The 23962-nt window shown below is 39.3% G+C and overlaps 2 protein-coding genes across 5 annotated transcripts in view; one reads left to right on the top strand and one right to left on the bottom strand.

Moving 5' to 3' along the window:
- Positions 1-15782, bottom strand: part of PANK1 (pantothenate kinase 1) — a 107849-nt gene extending 92067 nt beyond the window's left edge. The window contains exons 1-2 of one of the 2 annotated variants that reach the window (XM_082854684.1): positions 15693-15782; positions 9684-9830 (exon numbers count right to left, since the gene is read on the bottom strand). The gene's annotated coding sequence lies outside the window, so the exon portion shown is untranslated. Of the gene's footprint in view, positions 1-9683; positions 9831-15351; positions 15377-15692 lie in introns of those variants that run through there. The other variant, XM_082854685.1, reaches the window with a different exon arrangement.
- Positions 15783-16014: 232 nt separating this feature from the next.
- The window catches only part of KIF20B (kinesin family member 20B), a 74312-nt gene continuing 66364 nt past the window's right edge, over positions 16015-23962 (top strand). Inside the window, exons 1-2 of one of the 3 annotated variants that reach the window (XM_082854674.1) lie at positions 16015-16067; positions 19513-19660. In XM_082854674.1, the coding sequence (XP_082710800.1) occupies positions 19514-19660 (147 nt within the window). In that variant the 5' untranslated portion in view covers positions 16015-16067; position 19513. Of the gene's footprint in view, positions 16068-17033; positions 17209-19512; positions 19661-23962 lie in introns of those variants that run through there. The other 2 variants (XM_082854673.1, XM_082854675.1) reach the window with 2 other exon arrangements.

Raw genomic sequence — 23962 nt, 5'->3', positions numbered from 1 at the left:
AGAATCCCGAGTCAGGTCCCTGAATGGCTGAGATGTCATTTCCTGCCATTCAAGTGGAGTCATGCTAGGAGTTAGTTTTAATTAAATTTAAGAAAATAAAATAACTGGACATTTCTTACTCATTTGAATTTGTGTATATTCCTGCTATGTCTGTCTGAGCTCCTATTTCTTCATCACATCCTGGAGATCAAACACTTGCCTCATAGCATCACTGTAAGGATTAAGCCAGGTTAACATGTGAGGGCCTGGGAGAGTGCCTGGGTATATTTAGTAGGTGCTCAACTGCTGTTGATTCTCTAAAAAAATTTTTTTCCTTCTCTCCAAGATGGGACTGACAGAATGAATGGCAGAAGTTAGTATGGGGACCTACGGAAGGCCTTGGGCTAGGGAAGGTAGAGGGGCAATGTTTTTTTTTTTTTTGTTTTTTTTTTTGCAGTACGCGGACCTCTCCCGTTGCGGAGCACAGGCTCTGGACGCGCAGGCTCAGCGGCCATGGCTCACGGGCCCAGCCGCTCCGCGGCATGTGGGATCCTCCCGGACCGGGGCACGAACCCGTGTCCCCTGCATCGGCAGGCGGACTCTCAACCCCTGCGCCACCAGGGAAGCCCGGGGGCAATGTTTTTAACAGTAATGATAGTGATAGTTACTTTTTTTTTTTTTTTTGTCTATTAATTGGGGACTTTTTTTTTACTGAGGTATAAGTTGATTTACAATATTATACGTTTCAGGTATACAGTACAGTGATTCATAATTTTTAAAGATTATACTCCATTTATAGTTATTATAAAATATTGGCTATAGTTCCTGTGCTGTACAATATATCCTTGTAGCTTATTTATTTTATACACAGTAGTTTGTATCTCTTACTCCTCTACCCCTGTCTTGTCCCTCTCCCCTTCCCTCTCCTCACTGGTAACCACTGGTTTTTTCCTTATATATGTGAGTCTGTTTCTTTTTTGTTATATTCACTAGTTTGTTTCATTTTTCAGATTCCACATATAAGTGATATCATACAGTATTTGTCTTTCTCTGTCTGACTTATTTCACTAACCTAATACCCTCTAGGCTCATCCACGTGGTTGCAAATGGCAAAATTTCATTCTTTTTTTATGGCTGAGTAGTATTCCATTCCATCTGCACAGCACATCTTCTTTATCCATAATGATAGCTAGTATTTATTAAGAACCTATAATGGGCCAGGCATTCCTGGACTATAAATCTTGTCAATGGTTTTTCATCTGTTCTGCAGAGCTCTAAGATTCCATAGACTCTTAGAATCTTAGATTCCACAGAATCTTAGGGTTGGATTCCATTCCAACCCTAAGTTCCTGAGGGTCTCAGGAACTGCAGTGAAGAGCCAAAGGGAGACCAATGAGTTCACATGCAGGGCTGCTTCCTCTACTTCAACTAGATCAGTTTTGCTTTTACCTGTTTAATATGTTGATCCTCTACATGAGATCTTGTTTGAAAAGTAGTATGTCTCTTAAAAATGTTGGAAAACTTCTACAGAGATATTGGATCAATATGGCAATATTAACAAACACATGTTCAACCAGCCTTCCTCCCCTGATCTAAACCCTAAAACTAACCTAAAAGATATTATATATATATATATATATATATATATATATGTAGATATGTAGATATATAGATATTTGGAGGTCATGTTGACTTACAAGATGAATTGCTCTAAATGGATCAAAAATTCTGCAGAAATTGCTGAAAGACAGAAAGTAGAACTGGGATAACACTGAAGGAGGGATCCACTGCCCAATACTAAAGAAGAGGGCACCTGTAAGTTGTGAGTCAGGCTTCAGTACTGCTCCAAGCTTGGGGAAAGCGAATACAGGGACGGGAGGCAGTCCCAAACTAACATTCAGTGTGATTTTGGTAGCATTACAGCAGTGGGAACAATCAGGCAGTTCTTCTTCTCCTTCCACCTGTGCTGTGCAGCAAACAGCAAAGGCAATTCCAATGGGACCCCCTGGGCATTATAAGCAGGATAGTAACCAAGAGGTGTGTGTACCCCAAAAGAAAGTGGGAGTTCCCGTACCCAGAAGACGAGCTACTGATCCACTCAGTCTGGTAGCATGTCCTGCCTCTCCCCTATAACCACAGGAAGCAGAAACATTGAACAGATAAGCACTCAGACATACAGGAAAGGCTAAGAGACAACTGAAAATGCAAACAGAAGGACAACCGAGAATCACCAAACATTTAAAGAAAAACAAAGAGGAGTCCCAGAAGGAAAGAATGGAGGGAACGGAGAAGAGGAAATATTCAAAAAACAACAGAATAAAACAGCTCATTGTCAATGAAAGATATGACACCTCCAATGAAAGGCCCCATGGGCGCTGCTTAGAATGAATAGAAAAACAAACAAACCCCAGATCACATCTAGACACTTGATGGTAACATTTCAGAAAAGCTCCATTAGTAACTTGCTTTTCTGTTTCTAGTCAGTCTCCTAAAATTTGGTCACTTTATTGGACAAAGAAATTTTTTTGTTATTGTGTGCCAAGATGATTTGAGTTGGAATATTTTTTAGCGAAGGAACCTGATACTCTTGGTTGACTGACACAGCCAGTAGTTGAGCCCCATGCTGGATCGTGTGAAGATATGGCAAGAAGAGGCTGGATAGGCTAAATTTATAGTCATTGAATATAGATGTTTCTTTTTGTCCCAAATGATCTGTTTGGTACTTAATCTGCCTAGTTACTTATTGCCCCACAATGAGTAATCAGAACAAATGAAATAAAACAACCCATTTCGGATCTGTCCCAAACACTCCTACAAATATCCCCTAAATATCCACTCATTTGAATGGTTTTTTTTTTTAACATCTCCACAAATTGTACATCCCAACTGTGACTCAGAATTATTGTTAATCAAGTTCAGAATTAAAAACGTATTTTAGACATTCTACTGAAATATTTCCTTCAACTTAGAAATAATTCATTAGAATTTTGAATGCCTTTTAAGTGTTTGTGGTTTGGGCCCTACATCATGTGTGATTTTATGAGTTCTTTTTGGAGAGCCAGCTTTTCTCCCTCATTCTTCTCATCCTCTCATCATATTTGTTCAGATCTTCATCGAACATCTAATATGAACTGAAGATGGTTGATTCAGTCCCAAGTCTTTCGTCTTTTTCCATTAGGTGCAAGAGCAGTCCTTAGGACTGAGGAGTTTACAAAAATGAGTAAAGCACAGTTCCTGTAAACCCAGAAGTGTTTAAAATCTAGTAAATAAATGTGAGAAATGTATAAAAGCCAATGAGGATTCTCTCCCTCAGGAGAGGAGAAGATCATATTTGTTATGATCTAGGCCATGCTCATGTTATTTTTCTACATGGGTCTCTCCTGTAAGATTGTAATAAGAACTACCATTTACTGGTACCTTCTGTACCCAAGAGAAGCTGGCGTTTGATGACCTAGACGGGTGGGATGGGGGGAGGAGTGGGAGGGAGGTCCAAGAGGGAGGGGGTTTATGTATACATAGAGCTGATTCACTTCGCTGTATAGCAGTACCTAACACAACACTGTAAAGCAACTATACTCCAATAACAAAAAAAAAAAAAAGAAAGAAGCATCAGACTCAGAAAGGTCCGTTGACCTTGTCCAGTCACAAACTTCTAAGTGACAGAGCCTGGAACTGACCTGTCTACTTGACCATAAAGCCCTATTTATTTTTCCCCCAGCTTAAACATACTCTTTCCTCTGTCTTGAGCATACATTCTATGTTCCCACCTCTCCCTTTACTATGGTCCATTCTTCTACTTTAGAAAAGAAAGGCATACACTCACTTATCTGGAATCTTCTTATGGTGCATTGTCCCAAGATGTAAAAATCTCCTGGTTACCTAAGAAAGGGACAATTCAAATGACTGGGGAAGCCTCCTTGAATAATTAATCAAAGCACATAAAAAAACTGCCCAATGTCTGTCTTCCTTATACATATTTCTGATAAGAGCAAAATGTTGCTTTAGAACCAGGGTATTTGGGCTGATGTTGGGATATTCTGAATTAAATCAGAATGGGTAGTGGGGGTGACTGTACTTCTGCCCTTTCTGGACTGCAATCAAAGAATGCAATGCCCTTGAAAATTCTATGAGAGCAAAGCAAACACAGCTGAAAAAATTTTTAAAGGAAAGCAATTCTTTTCAGATATTTCAAAAATACTCATCCTGGCCCTTGTCATTAGCTAGAAAGGAAAGCACCTTCAAATAGCCTATGAACGGTGGTGGTAGCGATGCCGATTATTTTTCAGTGTAACTGGATTTTTTTAGGAATACTAACTTTTTAAAGATACTGATTAACACCCACAGGTAAGATTTTTACAAGATTTTTCTCAGATTAGTTGTATATCATCCAATAAGGGAGCTAAACCCTATTTTATCAAATCTAGATCATGAGATATTTATTCTGATTATAGTACATTCCCATTTTATTTCATCTTCTGAATTATTTACTTTTTACTATCTCCTAATAACAACAGGTGAATTTGCTAGCTGCTGGACCAATTAGTTATTAGCTATGTGACAGGGATGGGCTATGTGCTCATCAGCTGGGCTGCTTCTTCCTGAGTGTGCAGGAAAACCACATTTCCCTTTCTCCCCTGCAGTTAGATTGAGGCCACATGCCTGGGTTCCTATCACAGGAACATGAGCAGAAGTAATGGACACCACTTTCCAGGCCTCGTTATAAACTCCCCCAGCACCATTATTCAAGCTCTCTTTCCCTTCTTCTGGGCCCATGGAGTTCAATATTGCAGATTACCAGATGAAAGGAACCAAGCCGCTATTTTGAAGACAGCTGCCCCAGAGTCACCCTACTTTCACTGGGGCTATGAAATGAATGACAAATAAAACAGTGTGGGGCTTCCCTGGTGGTGCAGTGGTTAAGAATCCGCCTGCCAGTACAGGGGACACGGGTTCGAGCCCTGGTCCAGGAAGATCCCACATGCCACAGAGCAACTAAGCCCGTGCTCCACAACTACTGAGCCTGCGCTCTAGAGCACGCGACCACAACTACTGAGCCCGCGTGCCACAACTACTGAAGCCCGTGTGCCTAGAGCCCATGCTCTGCAACAAGAGAAGCCACCGCAATGAGAAGCCCACGCACCGCAGTGAAGGGTAGCCCCCGCTCACCACAACTAGAGAAAGCCTGCGAGCAGCAGCAAAAATAAAATAAATAAATTTATTAAAAAAAAATTAAGAAAAAAAAGTGTGGAGTTTTTTTTTTACAGCAGCTAGCTTTAATTACCGTGATTAATATAAACAGTGTATATTTTTATTAAGCATTTCAGATTTTGAATCATGTATTGTACATTTCCTAAAGAATATCATACCTGCTCTCATAGGTCCTGATTCATACATAACTTCTACTCTTAGCTGGGTACTACATTGTATTACTGCAAATTAAGTAATGAAAAATGTATTACTTTGTTTCAATGAACTAATGTAAAATTAATTATATGAGAGTTGTATCATTTTAATCTTGATTGCTTTTAGAAATATATTGTACAACATGGATTCTATAACTTACTTCTCAGTGTTTTTGATACTATTGCTTAAAAGAAATATTAACACATCTGAACTGAAAAATAAAATAAGACTTTTTTTGACAGAAAATAAGTCGGATTTTAGTGATTAGCTTGCAAATGAGGACTGGCTTTGTCAATTAGGTCATATGGCTTTGTCATTTGTGGTCTGGTTGACCACAGGATAGGACCACTTTCCATGCATTCAATGAAAGAAAGCTTTAAGTTTTGACATAACTATATTTAAAACGTGATAAGTTTGTAAAAAATACTGTATAAATGTATAAATTTGCAGGCCCCTTTACTGTATAAACGTATAAATTTGCAGGCCCCTTTACGTCTCTAATATTCTATAACTCTGTGACTAAAGACTCAGAAATATTCTTTTAGATGACTGAAAACAAAAAGTATCCAAATATGCATTTCCTCTTTTTCCCCTTTCTCATTTCCCTTCTTCCCTCCCAATATCACTAAGGCCCTGTTGGCATAAAGCAAAGATTGTATGTTTTGAGGGATTTACTAAAATTGGTCTCATTATGTATCAATTAATTACAGTAATTCATTGGCTTCCCTCAACCAAAAAATAATCAAACTATTCATGACATCGTTATTCTCTCAGTAATTGAAATCTGAAAAGCATATAATAAAGATAATATTTTCTAAAATAAAAAGATGACATTGGCACAATCCTGCTTCCTCCTTCTGAGGAAGCTAGAATCTTGAAATAGCTCATCAGAAACAGAAGTCTTTAGAATACAAAAGTTGACCAGAAAGGCTATAATTGTTGTTAAAAAATATGTATGTGAGGTCCACTAGCACCGCCTTGTGCTATTTATAAAACAATGCAAGATATGATGTATAAATAGTACTATTTTGGTTTTAAATATTTCCATTTTGGTAACAGAATGTTGTGGTTTTTCATATTTGCAGTGAGAAAAGGTCCTGAAATATTAATGCTGTGTTTTTCTTTCTTGCCCCACACTTCCGTGTAGTTACATGTATCCATGTTGACTTGTGGACAACTGAGATTGTTAGATCATGGATTCAAAGAGAAAGAGACATTTAATATTCAATTGACTGACTTCCACAAAAGGGCAGAGTGGGGAGGGAGCCCATGTGAGATGGTTGCTGACCAACCCTGGAGAGCTATGTGGAAGGGAGGCCAGTGACTGCAGCCCATCCCCACCATTCAAGTGAGCATGCCTCTTTGTGTAGAAGAGCCATAGGTGCTACTGTCATCACTGTCAGGTCATCACAGCACCTGCGCTCGGCCTCTTAGCTCATCCAGGTGAAGGATGTCCACCTGTGTCCTACGACTTTGGTAGCCTCCCACGTGAACTGCTGTCTGTTAATTTTACCCTTCTTAACAGGACACAAAACATCTTTTCAAAATAGTGTGAGATCCTTCACCACCAGAGGACATTGAAAATGAAGAAGAAAGAGAAGCCACAGTTTTGGCACTTGGAAGAGTCTGGACTGGGAAACCCACCTCTGGTGTATGTGTGTGTGTATATATATTTACATGTATATATTTATACTGGAGAAGTATTAGGGTCTTAAGACTAAATGAGATGGCATATAGGAAAATGCACAGTACTAATTCATCTATACATCCAATTAATAAAATTTTATTGAATACCTAATGAATATTTATTGAGCACCTACTATGTGCCATGCACTGTGCTAGGTACTAGGGACATAGTAAACAAGATGGATGAGGTCTCTGTCTCATAAGCTTGCACTGTGGTGGGGAAGACATAGTGTAAACAGATAAATAAGGTAATTTCAGTTATTGTAAGTGTCATGAAGAAAGTAAAAGAGGCCAACTGGCTTGAAAGTGACTGGTTGGAGGGTGAAGGGAGCAAGTGCAGGGAGGGTGGGCAAAGACAGCCTCTTTGGGGAGGGTAACATTGAATAATGAGGTGGACTTAGTCTGCAGAGACATTTGGAAGGAACAGATAGAGGGAACAGAAAGTGCAGAAGCTCTCAGGCACATGGTAGTTTAGCATACTTTAGAAAGATGGCAAAAGATGCAACCTCTGCAGACTCAGGAGTGGGGAGCCTCCTTCACTAAGACGATGGGGTCTTACAGCTGACACAGAGTAAGTGCTTAATGAAGAAATGTGTCTTTGCTCTGACACATTACATTAGAAAATGTTTACTACAAATTTAAAAAAAGTTTATAACGAAAAGTTTCCCCTGCCCACAACTCCAGCCCTGCTTCCCAGAAGCAATCACCCTTATAATTTACTTTTGGTTCTTTTGACATATCTTTGAATATAGCATGCTCCTAATGTTATCTCTTCATGTATCAATTATAGATATTATCTATTTACTTCCTACAATGACAGAGAAGCATTTAGCCAAGAGAATTATGGTTATTTTTCTGCCTCTACTGGTTACCTTTGCACCTATAAATAATAAACTTCTATGTCTTGTCCTTCATATCTTGACTCCCAGACCATGAGACTGAGATATTATAGACCTAATTCTTTCTGCTGCTTCTCTTCCTCCACTTTTCCCTCCATGTCTCTGCTGGGCACAGCCTCCTATGCCCTATAAACTCTAGTAGTTCAACTCTTTTCAGCAGTTATACAAGGCTCTTCATGCTCTAGGTCCCACCTACCTTTTTCATCTCCTGACATTATCCACTTTCGCTATACTGACAGTTTTACAGAACTATGTACTTACAGTTTTTGTAAACTTTTGTGTGCTCTTGTCTTTTTTCTCATTGCCTCATATGTTTTCATTGCCGGGAAGGGCTTCCCTCTGCAATTCACTGGCAAATCCATTCATTCATTTTAGCCTACATGCCACTTTATGAGATCTTCCTTGCTGGATGCCATTTATTAATTAAATACAAAAAATATTTATCCAATGGCTGTTATATGCAAGGCACTGTTCTAGGTGTCAGGGCTATAGTGGTCCTAGACAGACATTCATGAGCTTGCATTCCAGTGACTTAATAAGCAGACGATGAAAATAACCACCATAATGAAACACACGATGCGTCAGGACTTTACTAAATAACTCACAAATGCTATTTTAATCCTCACACCTTTATGGGACTTTAAGAAGTTAAATGTCTTTCCTGAGGTCACTTCCTGTAAGTGGCTGAGCTTATATTCAAATTCAGATCTGCCTAACTTCAGAGGTGTCACTCTTAAATCATACTCATTCTGCAGCTATTACTCCTTGTACACTTCTACCATAACACCTGTCATACTGTTTTGAAACTGTGCATGGCGTTCCCCATATAAACCACAGGACATAAAAGAATTATTTGTGTCACTATTTTTCCAATTTTCTCAGGATGGTACAGAAGTAATACCGTTCTAGAGACACAGGAGTGAAATTAATGCATTACATACAGTGGGTGCCTTAGGGATTAACTCTTGAAATCTCAGACTGAGAAAGGCTTGCTCTAAACTGAAGACGTCTTAAGGGTAGAGATACCTGCTGCATAATGGGTGCTCGATAAATGTTCATTGAACCTGTTATTCAAATCTTTGTAATCAATACATATCGAGTTTTGGCATTGTAAAACTGTTTTTCCTGTGTTTGAAGGTGGCTTTGCAGCAGGAGCTAGGCACTCAGTCCTTTTAATAGAATTCCAAGGGTGTTCAGTCCAAACTTTAAGAGGCAGTAGAATGCAGTGGTTAATTGCACAGACTCCACAGCCAAACTACCCAATTCCAATTCCACTGTTTACTGTTTATACAACAAATTATTATTTAACATGTGCCAGCCACTTTTATAAGTACTTTACAAACATTACCTGAACTAAACCTAACACCTCCACGTAGCAGATACCTTTACTATTCCTCAATAGTGCCATGTCTCAGTTTTCTCCTCAGTTAAATGCAGGACACTAATAACAAAATATAGGGTATGTAGGATTGAATGAGTGTAAAGTGCTGAGAATAGCATCTGGCACATAAAAAGTTAGCTATTACTACCAGTAGACGCTGTGACCATCGGCTTGACGTAACTTAACAATTTTTTCATCTTATGCTAATGTTCACTTCAAGGGAATTATCTGGAATGGGGACTAAATCTTAAGCATCTCCCAGTCAAGTTGGCTCTATGTTTCTAAGGGAAAACCCAGTGGCTGGTGCTGAAATGGAAAACGTAGGAAAAAAGTACCTCTGAAATCCGTTCAGTCTTCTGCATCTGCTCAGGCATCTCCCAAGTCCACATTGTTGTCACCTCTTGCTGGGATGCCTGCAATAGCCTCCTAGCTGGTTCAATGGCATTCTCCTTGGCTGCCTCTATTCTCTGCTCCAGGTTAACCTTTTCAGAACACAGAGGCAAATTGTATTGTATGGTGCGCACGCTTACAACAGTCCATTGATTTCTCATTGTTCTTAGAATAAGGACCCAAATCAGTAACTAAGTCTTGTGTGATCTAGCCTTGGCCCTCTCCGTGGTATCTACCCACCCCAGGCACGTCAGCTTTCATTCATTGTTCAGCAAATATTTATTTGATCACCATGTATTTATGGAGTCATTGAGGATACATCAGTGACAGAGAAACACAGTTTTTGTACTCATAGAACTTACCTTTAGGAGGTGGGAGAACAACAATGGCAACAAAAACCAGACATATAATAATTATTATAAAAATATAATAATTGCTGGTTGTAAAAAGCAGGAAAATGGAATTGAGCCCGCAAATAAAAAGAGGGTCATTTGAGATAAGATGGACAGAAAATCTTCTCTAAGCAGGTAACATTATATAGATGAGATGTAAAGGAGGAAGAGAAGTGAGCCACACGATGAATGGGGAGGAGAGAATTCAGGTGGACAGAACCCACGCAAAGTTCACATATGCTGGAAACAGCCTGGTGTGTTTGCGGTACCCAGAGTAGATCAACTCACTGCACGAAGGTAAGAAAGTGGGGAGTGAGACTGGCTGGCGCCTGGTCCTGTAGGGCCTGGTAGGCCATTGTAAAGAATTAGGAAGTTTTTTCCCTCTTCTTTTTATTTTAGAAAAGCTCCAAGCTGTTTTGAAAAGTTGAAAGAGTGGCACAATGTACATCGTTATACCCTTTATTTAGATCCACAAATTATTAACTTTTTGCCACATTTGCTTTTTTGGTTCTATTTTCTCTGTTCTTTTGTTCTCCCTAACATCTTTCTATTTTGTTTTTGTTTTATTTGTTCCCCAAATCTTCTGAAGGTAAGTAGTTGCAGACACTGTGACACTTTGCTGCTAAATACTGAAGCAAACATATTCAAAAACAAAGACAGGCTTCTACATAGTCACAAATTATCACATGTCCAAAATTTAATACTGATTCAGTATCATCTACGTTGTAGTCCATATTTGTATTTCCACAGTTGTCCACAAATTGGTTTTTGCAGTTACTTTTTAAAAGATCTATGAACCAATCAAGATTCATGAATTTCATTTAGCAACACCTCTCTCCTGACTAAAGCAATCCACCACCTTTTGATTTTCTCTTTCCTGAACACTGACATTTTTGAAGACCCTGGGTCTGTTGTCTTGTAAGATGCTCTACCTTCTGATTGTTTCCTCGTGATTAGATTCAGGTTAAACATTGCTGGCACAAATAGTACCAGGTGATAGACAGTCCCATTACTGGTGATGTTGTTTCCTCACTTGATTAAGGTATGTCTCATAAATAAATCTCTACATTGTAAAGTTACCTTTTCCCCTAATTAAGAGTTAATCTCTAGGGTGATTCTTTGAGATAGTGTTAATATCCTGCTCCCCAACAACCTTTTAGCCAATGGTTTAGCATCCTTTATCCATTGTTTTAGTATTCTTTGATAAGCTTTATCTATGTCAATTTTTACAATGGGAGTTGCAATATGGGGAATATTTTATTATTCTTTTTGCATTCATTAACTGGCATTCTTGTGTAAAGAAGAGCTTTTCATTGTTAGTCCTTTTCTCCCCCATCCACCCCGCTAACGAAGAGGACTTAAAAAATTAAACCTGGGCTTCCCTGGTGGCACAGTGGTTGAGAGTCCACCTGACGATGCAGGGGACACGGGTTCGTGCCCCGGTCCGGGAAGATCCCACATGCTGCGGAGTGGCTGGGCCCGTGAGCCATGGCCGCTGAGCCTGCGCGTCCGGAGCCTGTGCTCCGCAACGGGAGAGGCCACAACAGTGAGAGGCCCACGTACCGCAAAAAAAAAAAAATTAAATCTGTTTTAATCTATTACCATCATTATTCTTATTCTTTTTGAGGTTCAAATTGTTCCAAGCATGGTTAGTGGAAGCCCCTTTAGGCCAGATCCAGTGTCCTTTTGGAATGACCCTATTAATCTCTAAGGACTTCTTTGCTTTCTGACAAGAATGTTCTAGGCTCACTTTATAATTTCCCTGCTCCAGTCCTGGAATCAGCCTTTTCTCCAAGGAGTACTGGTTCCTTTTAGTGATAAGTGGTATTTAGAAACCATTTGTGTGGCTTGGTCCTAGGGGTGCTCATTGTTACTGGGGTGCCAGGGCTTCCAGATCTTCAGGCCCTCTCAGTGGACCCAATTAAGATAAAAAAATAATAATAATAATGTAATTCTACTACCAACTCAAATCCATCATCATGGGGTTCTTCCTTACTTTCTATCATACCATATTTGTTATTTCCCTTCTCCCACAGTGAGAACCCTGGTACCAAACAACATGAATATATTTACTCCTTTGCTTTTTCCTATAACACATGTATGATAGATTCAAGATTACTAAACCAATACCACTTTAAACATCAAACCTACTAAACCAAGTTATTGATGTCTTTACATTTCTTTTGCTCTTACGTTGGATCCCACAACTCCTAACTCCAGTATATAGAGTACTACGCTCAAGTTAATTGAAGAAGTTCTTTTTCTCTGTGTGGCTATGCTGACAATTTGATATACAGGTAAGTTCATCTCTTTCTTTGTGTTAAATTTTAGGGCTTGCTTTTATTTCCATTGTTTTAGATTTAATTTTTTGAAAAGGCAAAACTCTTTTTTTTTAATTTATTTTATTTATTTTTGACTGCATTGGGTCTTCGTTGCTGCACGTGGGCTTTCTCTAGTTGCGGTAAGCAGGCGCTACTCTTTGTTGCAGTGCTTGGGCTTCTCACTGCAGTGGCTTCTCTTGTTTTGGAGCACAGGGTCTAGGCACACGGGCTTCAGTAGTTGTGGCACATGGGCTCAGTAGTTGTAGCTTGTGGGCTCTAGAGAGCAGGCTCAGTAGTTGTGGTGCATGAGCTTAGCTGCTTTGCAGCATGTGGGATCTTCCCGGACCAGGGATCGAACCCATGTCCCCTGCATTGGCAGGTGGATTCTTAACCACCACGCCACCAGGGAAGTCCTCTTTTTTTAAAAAAGAAGTTTATTCAGAGAGCCACACTCCTATCACTAATCCTTGCAAAATATTCCCATCTCCTATAGATAACCATTTTCAACTAATTTTCTGTTTTGTAGTTTTTGTATTTCTATCTTCAAAAATAGGCCAAAAATGGGTGTGTGGTATACATACATATAAGTATGTAGACTCTCATTTCTCCTTCTTGCTTACACAAAAGTTAGCATACTTTGTATATTCTTTTGCACTTTTTCTTCACTGAACCATACAAATATTATTTTATTCTAAAAATGCACTGAAGGGCTTTAAGCTAGGGACTGACATGATCATTTCCATTTTAAGATTGGTTTCGTTGCCCTATAAAGAATGGAGAACAGGACCTGAAGCAGGTAGACAGATGGGAGGCTGCAGTGGTCGGAGCAATGAAAAGGGAAAGGAGCATTTATTTCACTTATAACACAAAAGTACAACAGATACATTTATGAGCTGGATGAGAGTGGTGAGGGAAAAGGAGGACTCAGAAATGATTCTTTCTCATGAGTAACTGGGTAGATACATGGTGGTGTCGTTTACTGAGACAGAGATTTGGGAGGAGAAGCTTTAAGTTTTGGAATGAAAAATCAAGGTCCCATACTGAATATGTTAAGTTAGAGACGTCTGTTATACATCCAAGTGGAGACGATAAGTGGATAATGAGATATTTGCTTTTGGTTGAAGTTCAGAGGAGACGTCTGGGGAGGATAAGGAATTTAGGAGTTATCAGTATAAAGATATTTAAATCCATGGGAGTTGATGAGTTTGCCAAGAGGAATACTGTAGAGGAGAGAAAAAGGTGGGGGAGAGGGGAAGCTCAAAACCAAGCTCTGAGGATTCCCATAATTTAGAGTTTAGGCAGAAGAGACAGAAAAGAAGACTAAGCTGGGCAGCTGGTAAGGTTAAGAGTAAACAAGGAGAGAATGACCTTCTGCTGACCCAGAGGCCAAGTGAAGTTTCAAGGCTGAAACATTTAACTGTGTGGATGAAACAAACTGTGTGGAATGCTTCTGGGAGCTAGAATAAAATAAGACAGAGAATCCATTGGATTTTGTACAGTATTTATCCTGCCCCTGTGCCTGGTATTACATTCCTTATGCCTGGAGTGCTTACTCGTCTCTTTTTTCTTTTTTTTGCGGTACGCGGGCCTCTCACTGCTGTGGCCTCTCCCACTGCGGAGCACAGGCTCCGGACGCGCAGGCTCAGCGGCCATGGCTCACGGGGCCAGCCGCTCCGCGGCATGTGGGATCCTCCCGGACCGGGGCACGAACCCGCGTCTCCAGCATCGGCAGGCGGACTCTCAACCACTGCGCCACCAGGGAAGCCCTCCTCTCTTCTTTAAACCTAGTTAACGCCGAATGACCCTTGGCGATCCAGATCAAACATTATTTGCTCAGGTTCCCCTGTGACATAGTCTTTCAGCTCTAAACATTTCTTTCAAACCACTCAGTACAGTTGTAATTTCTCAATTATTTGTCTTTGCAATTTTTTCTCAATTATTAGAATATAAGCTCCTGGAGGGTTAGGGTCTGTTTTGCTAGCTCTCCTCCACTGTTTCAACTGACTCCTAGCCTAGTGTTTGGCACATAGAAGGTTTTCAATAAATATCTAATGAACATAAATAAATGTAGCACCTGGAGCTGGAAATCAGTAACAGCTAGTAAAAGCAATAAAGGCATTATGAGGTACGGCAGGAAGGGCAGATTTAGGGGTAGAAGTGCCTGAAGGAGAAATGGAGACTTTGGCACGGCGGCCCCTAAAGACTTAAGTTCCAGCCAGAACAGTAGAGCACAGTTTTATTCTATCTTCCCTCCTTTCTTCCCTTTCACACCTACTTTCTCTGTTCATTTTTACTCCTGGTCCTGCATCCTCTTCTCTACTCCAAACTAGCTCACCACAAATATGATTTTTTTGTGGATAAAGAAGGCAAACTGAATAAGCAGGCAGTGGGAAGTTAGAGAAGGAAGGGGGAGGTTATGGGAAATATAAATATAGAATAAGAAAAGGAAGACAGTAAGCTCATCAAACCAGGTACTATTCTACAAATGCTACTAACCAAGTAAAAGAGTCAAAAATAAGATCACATGTGAGAGGGTGGGTCTTGAAGTCATTCAGCTGAGTTTAAAATCCCAGTTCCACCATTAATAGCTGTATGCCTTTGAGCAAATTACTTAATCATATGAACTCAGTTTCCTCGAAACCTATAAAAGGGGCATAATAACAGTACCTACCTCACAGGGTTGTTCTCAGGATCAGTACGACAATCAGTTTTAAATGCTTAGCACCATGACTGGCACAAGGTAAATGCTCAATTAACGTTAGCAGTTACTTTTCTTTAAAATGAAGTACAGCAGGGAGAGATGGCCTAAGTAGTAAATACTTGTCATATGACTGTAATAACACCGCATCAAAAGAAGAGGATCACTTTAAAAGAAGCAGATAAGATGTACTGGCACTTACATTTCGGGCACAGCAAAGACCTTGCCTATGCATGGAAGATAGAATGTCACAGTACAGCGCCTCACGCCGGTAGTTGCATTATATTTTCAGAATGGCAAAAACAAAAAGAGAAAGAATGCTTTTGAAAATCTTTTCTGGGAAAAATGTATCTCGTCCACGAGGGCCGCTGTGGACGACAGGTAGGATCATGCAGCGAAGGAAGTGACCCTCGGAGTGCGGGCAGCGCTCATTCTAAGTGACTCTCCCGATGCGGAGCCTACTCCGGCCCGCAAGGACAAGGCCTGCCATTCGTTGGCTGGTCCCTAGTGTAGTCGCGGGGCTAAGTGTGGCAGCTACCTCACCTCGGGGCCTCCGCCACGTCTTTATTGTCTCCAGGATGGAATCCGAGATCCGCGCCGCCGCCAACAGAGGGTGGTACCCACCGCAGCCCCGAGGCAGCGCCCTACCTAGCCCGGCAAGCAGAGCCCCAGGGAAACTCCGCCTACTGGCCGCTCACCAGGCCGCTTCCGCCCATTGGTCGCCCGGCATTCCGAGCCCCGCCCCCAAATTTGAAAGCTTCTCCCGGGAGCGGGTGGGAGAGAAGCCCACAGCTCTAGCCGGCTGCGCTCCGGGCGTCGTTCCGGAAGCTCCGCCCACTCCCAGCGTTCCGTTTGAATTTGAAAACGAAAATAACTCGGCGCTGCTCCCAGGTTGGGCCGGCGGGGCAACGTTTGCAGGTGAGAGTACGCGGAAGGAGGTGGGGGACTGCTCACATACCAGGTGAGGTGAGGAAAGGTCTCAGGCAGTGTGAGCACCTTCCGACGGGGCTCGGGACATCCCTGAGGTTACTCTCAGGAACTGGGTTGCGGAGCAATGAAGACGCCTGGGCCACCGGGTGCGCTTCTGTGGGGGGTTGAGCCGTTGTACTCGTGTTAAGGTTTAAATCTGGTCTCCGCCGCTTATTGGCTGTGTGACGCAAGGCAACGTCTTTAATCTTTCTGGGCCAGCTTCCTCATCTGTAAGAGGGGGTAATAATAGAACCTACCTCTTCGGGCTCTTATGAAGATAAAATGATAATATGTAAACCTGTTAGAAAGTGCCGGTGTATAGTAGGCACTAAGTATTTGCAATCATTAATATTTTTATTATTGTTGCTGCTGTTAGTGTTGAGGATCAGGCGTCCATTGCCAAATCTGGTGTCCTGAATCCCTAAGGTGAGCAGTTTGCTCGGCAAGTGACGTGCTGTTATTTGGGAGGGATGGGGGCCCTGTGGTGGTCGTCTGTGCAGTTATTTACAGGCTGCTGCCGGTGCCCAGGGCTCGCCCTTCTTGGGCTTTGCAGTGCTAAGCGGAAGGGGGTGTGTGTGACGAGTGCAGTGACTGCTGTCATCGCCCAGTTTGGGAGGTTTCCCCCATCTCGTTCTACTTTTTGGCTCAGTGATTCCTGCCTGGTGCAGCTCTTTAATATTCCTTACTGAAGGACTAATTGACAAAAGGTCATGCCTTATAGGTTAGCTTGTTTTTAATCCCCAAGGTGATCAAACTCAGGTTTGTTTTTGTTCTTAAAACAAGGTAGCATGTTCACCCCGAAGCAGCATAACAGTGTGTACTTTTTATTAGATATCCAAGACCTGAGACTTCAGCTTGCAAAATAATATAAAGGACTCATCAGTTGTGAAGACTTTTTTTGAGACTATATTTTGTGGATGACATTCAGAAACGTCATTCAGTAACAGATTTTATTTTTCATCAGTCTTCAACCATGAAATCTCACTGGAGAGAAGATAAAAGATGCTGTTTCTCAGTCGTGGGAACAGCCTTCCGAAATGAGAAATGAGGTCTTGAACCTTGCTGTTGCTAAAGATAATATCAGAAAAGAGTAAGACCAATTTTTTTTTTTTTTTTTGCAGAGAGGATTTTATTTATTATTATTAAGCCACTATACAGGGAGTTTTTATCACTACATAAATCTCTGAATTTGTTGTAGGGGATACAGAGTAGTATAAGACAAGGTCCTTGCCCTCAAGAAGTTTCTAGTCTAGTTAGGGAGGCCACACATAAGTAGAAGTTAACTAAAAGTACAGGAAGTGATAGTACATCTCATTAATTTTATAATTGTTAAGAGGCAGTTTATTCATTGAAAACTGAACGTATGAGCACGTACAAACTACTGTAACCTTACTTTTTTAAGGAGGTACAATATTCTTTTTAACTTAGTAATTTCATAAAAGATTTATCAGTATGTTTTTTTTAACTAAAAATTAATTGAAAGCAAAGATTGAAGCTTACCTTCCAGTTTCCTGGGCATTTCTATGAAATTTGAGTTATGAAATGTCAAGCCAGTACTTTCATATTTCTGCACACTTTCCTCCCATATTCTAGATCAGTGTTTATTTTTTATTCTATCATATACTTTTTTCTTAATTTTCACCCATAAATTGCATGTTTGAAATACTCTATCAAACTGCATTTGAGTAATTTTCTCATTTTGATTACATCTCTGATTATACAATAAAAAAAGTAATAAAGATATTAAACTTACTTAATTGTATGATTGGTGATCTTGTAGTTTGCTGGGTTTTGTTGAAGGTAAATGTGTAATTTCTTTAACTCTTTTTGCAATTTAGGAAAAACGAAACCAAAAACAGCCCTGTTGTATTGAATTTGGGGGTTTCAGGACTGATCAAGGAAAAAGATACACCGCGAGGTGGCAGTAACCTACGAGGAGCTTTACTGGAGTAGCACTTTGACAGGCACTTTGCGTGCTTGGCAAGTTGCTCACAGCCTGAGACTTTCCAGAGACTAGAGTGAAGGGCCAGTCACCTAGAAGGGGAAGAGGGGAATTGGGGAGGGGTGGGGGTAATAGGAGAGGGAGCTCTGTGTAAGTGAGATATTGCTCAGCAGCACAGTAGGGAGTCACTATGTCAGAGACCTCCAAAGGGTAGCAGTGGCTTGGGGTCTTATAGTCCTGGCTTTTATCTGTGGCTAGCAGATGGTTGGGTGCAGTTTCATGGGATGTGGGAACCAGTTGGGATCTAAATGGCTAAAAATGAGCTTATTTTGGCTATATGTAAAGCAAACAGATGTGTAAAAATTTGAGTTTGACACCTCAGTGGTTTTTTTTTTTTTTTTTTTTTTTTTTTTTTTTTGCGGTACGCGGGCCTCTCACTGTTGTGGCCTCTCTCTTCCCGGACCGGGGCACGAACCCGTGTCCCCTGCATCGGCAGGCGGACTTTCAACCACTGCGCCACCAGGAAAGCCCCTCAGTGGGTTTTTGAACTAATGATCTTAGCCTGCTGTGAAGAAGTAAACAATGCAGGGCCAGTATACAGGGGCCATCTTTGGCTCATTTATTTAACCCCCATGGTTGCCCATTACTAACTACCTTCTTGAACCAGGAACTCTAGTGGGCAGTCACTGTTCTGAATATTTCATAATATTCAAAGAATAGAGTGCTCTCTCCATTTCTCCCTGGTATTGTTTGCCTAGTAGATTCTCAGTAAATATTTTAATGTTAATATTTTATCAGTGAAGATTACCCCTAAGTTTACCTTTAAATTTAGTGACTTGATGTTTAATTTAGTTGTAATAGTTTACTGATGCATTATTCCATGTTCGCCTTAATTTTTAAGACCTGTGATGTATCAGGTACTGTTTTGAATATGTTCACATACGTTATTTCACTTTTTACTTGCATTATTTGGAAGAATTCAGTTGAAAGTAATTGTCCAGATTACCGACTCCTAATTGCTAAAACATTACAAAGTCTGTAAGTAACATTCTTTAGAAGACACTAAATAACTAAAATAACACAAGGTTATAATTTACTCCGCCCTTACTGTTTGATTTCTGAGAGGATTTCAGGCAGAGTCTGAGTGTTTTATACTCTCTTATTTTATGGGTTACCTTTACTCATGAAATCTCTTTGGCTGAATCTCCCCATAGGTTGCAGCACATGAATAGTAGTGGTAGGCTGTATCCAGTAGTATTTGATTTAAAATCTGTAAATAATTGTCTTTTGTCCTTTCCATGGGTCATCATGTTATAGGTGAAATAGTCTAATGTTTTCCTTTTGGAAATGTAGTTACATGGCAAGAAGTAGTGGGCTGGACTCACAGACTTTATAAACTATGGATATATGATTTATTAAGGTTATCTAAGGAAGTTACTGTTATTCTTGCAGAATGGAATCTAATGTAAATCAAGATGGGGTGCCTAGACCATCTTATGTTTTCAGTGCTGACCCAGTTGCGAGGCCTTCGGAAATAAATTTTGATGGCATTAAGCTTGACCTCTCTCGTGAATTTTCCTTAGTTGCTTCAAACACTGAGGTAAGTACAAGAAAAGTATTATGTTGATTATCATGATTGAGAGCAAATGGGCACACACACACACACACACACACACACACACACACACACACTTGTGGACAGGTACAACTAGAGCAGAGCTTTCCAAACTTTGTAGGTTTAAGGCAAACTTCTATCTCAGCCATTTTTTCATGGTGCCCTAAATACATAACAGTTCCTTTTCACGTAGTAGGTGCAGACATCTTAATGACTATTTATGCCCTGACTTAGTAGCCATTTGAGAAAAAAATAACTTATGAAATTTTTAAATATTAGTTTTCAATAACCACGGTTACTTACTAATGGGCAATGTGTGCATTTGGGGTGCTGCACAACTTCTCAAGCTTTGGAATCAAATTAGACACTGCCACCTGCATTTCCTGTTCTTCATTGTTTTGGGGTCGTACTTGCTTTCTATCACAACCACCACTGGAAAATCCAGCTTCACTAAAATATGATATCATCAAAAGAAATAGTGTGATCTAAGGTTGAAACTGAACTTCTTCAAGCTAATAGTTCGTGGTGTTCAACATGTGTCAAGTACTGCTGTGGTTCCCTCAGAAATGTAAAATATTCCACTATGCCCCTAGGAATTGCAGGCCTTAGTTTAAAAAATAATGCAGATTAAAAAAAATTAACTTAGTAGTGTTAAAGAAATAAGTCTTTCTACTGCCCTACGTACTGTCACTATGTTTGCTGTGTTTATAGACTTTTTCTTATACATTTACTTTCAATCCATTTATATTCTATTTATTACAGATTAGATTATTAATTTCGATGCCTTAGAGAGATGGACTAACCCATTTTATAAAGAAAGATGGAGGGGGAAAGAGGAGTATAGGGAACATATATAAAAGGATAATAATTATTTAATACCCATCATGTGCTAGGCTCTTCTACTTTAGCTCATTTAATCATAGATAAAGAAGAGAGGAAGGGATAAATGCCTGTTGGAATTATACATTAAATGGAATTATACATTACTAGACTTTTGTGTGTGCCTTCCTTCACATAATACAAGGGTTGGTAAATAATGGCCTGTTTTTATATTTCCTGTTTTTGTATTGCTTACAAGCTAAGAATGGTTTTTATATTTTTAAATGGTTGAAGAAAAAAAATCAAAAGAAAAATCATGTTTCATGACGTAAAAGTCAAATATCACAAGTCATATTCATTGGTTTACTTATTTTCTAGGTCTGCTTTCGCAACAGAGTGGCAGAGTTGAGTAGTTGTGACAGTCTGTAGAGCCTGTAGAGCCTAAAAATATTAAGTGTTTTTTCTTAACACACAAAAAATTTGCTGATCCCTACTTAGCATGTTGTTTTTGAGATCCATCACGCATCATGTGTCAGTAATTTGTTACTTTTTATTGCTGAATAGTAGTTCATTGTGCAGATATGCCACATATCCATTTACAGTTTCATGGACATATGAGTGATTTCCATTTTGGGGCCATTATAAATAATGCTTCTCTGAATGTTTATGTGCAAGCCTCTCTGTGAACTTATGTTTTGTTTTCATTTCTCTTGGGTCGATACTTAGGAGTAATTGTGGGTCACATGGTAAGTGCATATTTAACTTCATAAGAAAACTGAAACTGTTTTCCAAAGCGACTGTACCAGCACCAGCAATGTATGCAGGTTCCAGTTCTTCCACCTCTTTGCCAACACTTGGTAATTTTATGAGTGTGTAGTAGTAGTACCTTGTTGTGGTTCTAGTCTGCATTTCCCGAAATGAGCACTTTTTCAAGTATTTCTTGGCTATTCCTATACCTTCTCTTGTAAAATGTCTCTTCAAATAATTTCCCTACTTAAAAAAATTAGGTTGTTTGTCTTATTACTGATTTGTGAGAGTTCTTCATGCATTGTAGATACATATCCTTTATCAGATCAATAGTGTCTTGATTAATAGAGGTTTTTAATTTTAAAGAAGTCTAATTTAACTTTTTTTTCTTTTACGGTGATTTCTTTTGTAAGTCCTAAGAAATCTTTGCCCAAGGTGGTGAAGGTTTTTTAAAACATTTTCTTCTAGAAATGGTTAGAGCTTTTGTTTTAATGGTTATATTTGTTATCCATCTTGAATTAGTTTTTATGTATAGTTGATGTAGGGATACAGGTTGATTGGTTTGTTGATTTTTTTTTTTTAACCTCCATTTATCTAGTTACTTTAACATTATGTGTTGAAAACACTTTCTTTTCCCCATTAAATTGTTTTGGTGTCTTTATTGATAATCAAATGGCTGGGTATCTATGTGTGGATCTATTTCTGGATTATTCTCTTTCATTGACCTATTTGCTTATCCTTATGCCTATACTTCACTGTCTATTTCTGTAGGTTTATAATAATACGTGAAATCAGATAGTATGAATTCTCTAAATTTGCTTCTCTTTTTTAGGAATATTTTGCCTTTTCTAGGTTCTTTGTAAATATACTCATAAATTTTAGAATTGACTTACCAGTTTCAACAAACCAGCCTACTTGGGATTTTTGACTGGGATTGCATTGAATCTAGAATCAATTTGGAGAGAATTGCTATTTTAATAATATTGGAGAGTTTTAATTCATGATTGTGGTATATTTCTCAATTTATTTAGGTCTCTAAGGTTTTAGCAATGTTTTATACTTCTTTTGAAAGGCCCCCGTGTAGGGGCCTTCAATATCTTTTGTTAAATATATTCTTAAGCATTTCATGGCATTTGATGCTATTGTAAATTATATTTTTAACAGCTTTATTGAAGTAAAATTAAGATACAATAAGCTGTACATATTTGAAGTATAGTCTTTGACAAGTTTTGACATAATGCATATGCTTGTGAGAATGTCACTACAGTCAAGAATAGTGAATATTTCCATTACTCCTAAAAGTTTCTTTGTGCCTCCTTGTAATCCCTCCCTCCCATCACACCTCCAAGTAACGGCTGATCAAACATTAGTTTGTACTTCTAGAACTTTATATAAATGTAGTCATAAAGTATGTACTCTTTTCTTACTAAGCATAATTATTTTGAGTTTTATGCATGTTGTGTGTATCAATAGGTAATTCCTTTTTATTGTCCATTGTTTAGATATGCCACAATTCATTTATCCATTTATCCGTTCACTTGCTGAGGGACATTTGTGTTTATAGTTTCTGGCTATTACAAAGCTTCTAGGAACTTTTGTGTACAAATCTTTATATGGACATATATTTCCTTTATTTTTTTCCCCTTGGATAAATACCTAGGATTGGAATGGCTGGATCATTTTTAAGAAACTACCAAACTTTTCCCAAGTGATCATAGCATTTTATATTCTCAGCAGCAGTGTAGGAGAGTTGAGTTTCTCCACATCTTCACCAACACTTGGTGTCGTCAGTCTATTTATTTACTTATTTGTTTTTAAACAGACTATTTTTTAGAACAGTTTTATGTTTACAGCAAAAATGAGCAGAAGGTACAGTGATTTTCCATATACCCTCTACCCCCATATAGCTTCCCTCATTATTAACATCTCCTACCAAAGTGGTGCATTTGTTACAACTGATGAATCTACTCTGACACATGATAATCACCCAGAGTCCTTGCTGTATAGTTACATTGTGGTTCACTCTTGGTGTTGTACATTCTGTAGGTCTGAACAAACGTGATGACAGGTAGCCATCATTATGGTATCATACAGTGTATTTTCACTGCCCTAAAATTCATGTGTTTCACCTGTTTGTCTCTCCCCCACCCCCAGTAACCACTGGTCTTTTAACTGTCTCCAAATTGTCGCCTTTTCCAGAGTATCATATAGCTGGGATTATACAGTAGCTATTTCAGATTGGCTTCTTTCAGTTAGCAATAGGCTAACGTCTTGTCATTGGCATCCTCCATGTCTTGTCATGGCTTGATGGTTCATTTGCTTTATTTCTAAACTATATTCCATTGTATGGATGTACTGTATCCATTGTATGGATATTTTCATGTATTGGTATCAGATAGATATTTGCATTTACCTAATGTCTAAAGATGTTGAATATGTTTTCATGTGGTCATTCATTCACCTATTGAAGGGCATCTTGGTTGCTTCCATCTTGGTTGGGAACTGTGAATAAAGTTGTTATGAGCATTCACGTGCAGATTTTGTGTGGATGTTAAGTTTTCAGTTCCTTTGGTTAGGTACAAAGGAACGTGATTGCTGGAGTGTATGGTACTAATATGTTTAATTTTGTAAGAAATTGCCTAACTATCTTCCAAAATGGGTGCAACATTTTGCATTCCCACCAGCAGTGAATGAGAGTTCTTGTTGATGCATATCCTCAAC

Source organism: Leucopleurus acutus, assembly GCF_964270905.1.
Source record: "Leucopleurus acutus genome assembly, chromosome: 14".
NCBI classification, from domain to species: Eukaryota; Metazoa; Chordata; class Mammalia; order Artiodactyla; family Delphinidae; genus Leucopleurus; species Leucopleurus acutus.
Note: the sequence above shows the minus strand (reverse complement) of the source record. Positions and strands in the feature narration are given on the sequence as shown.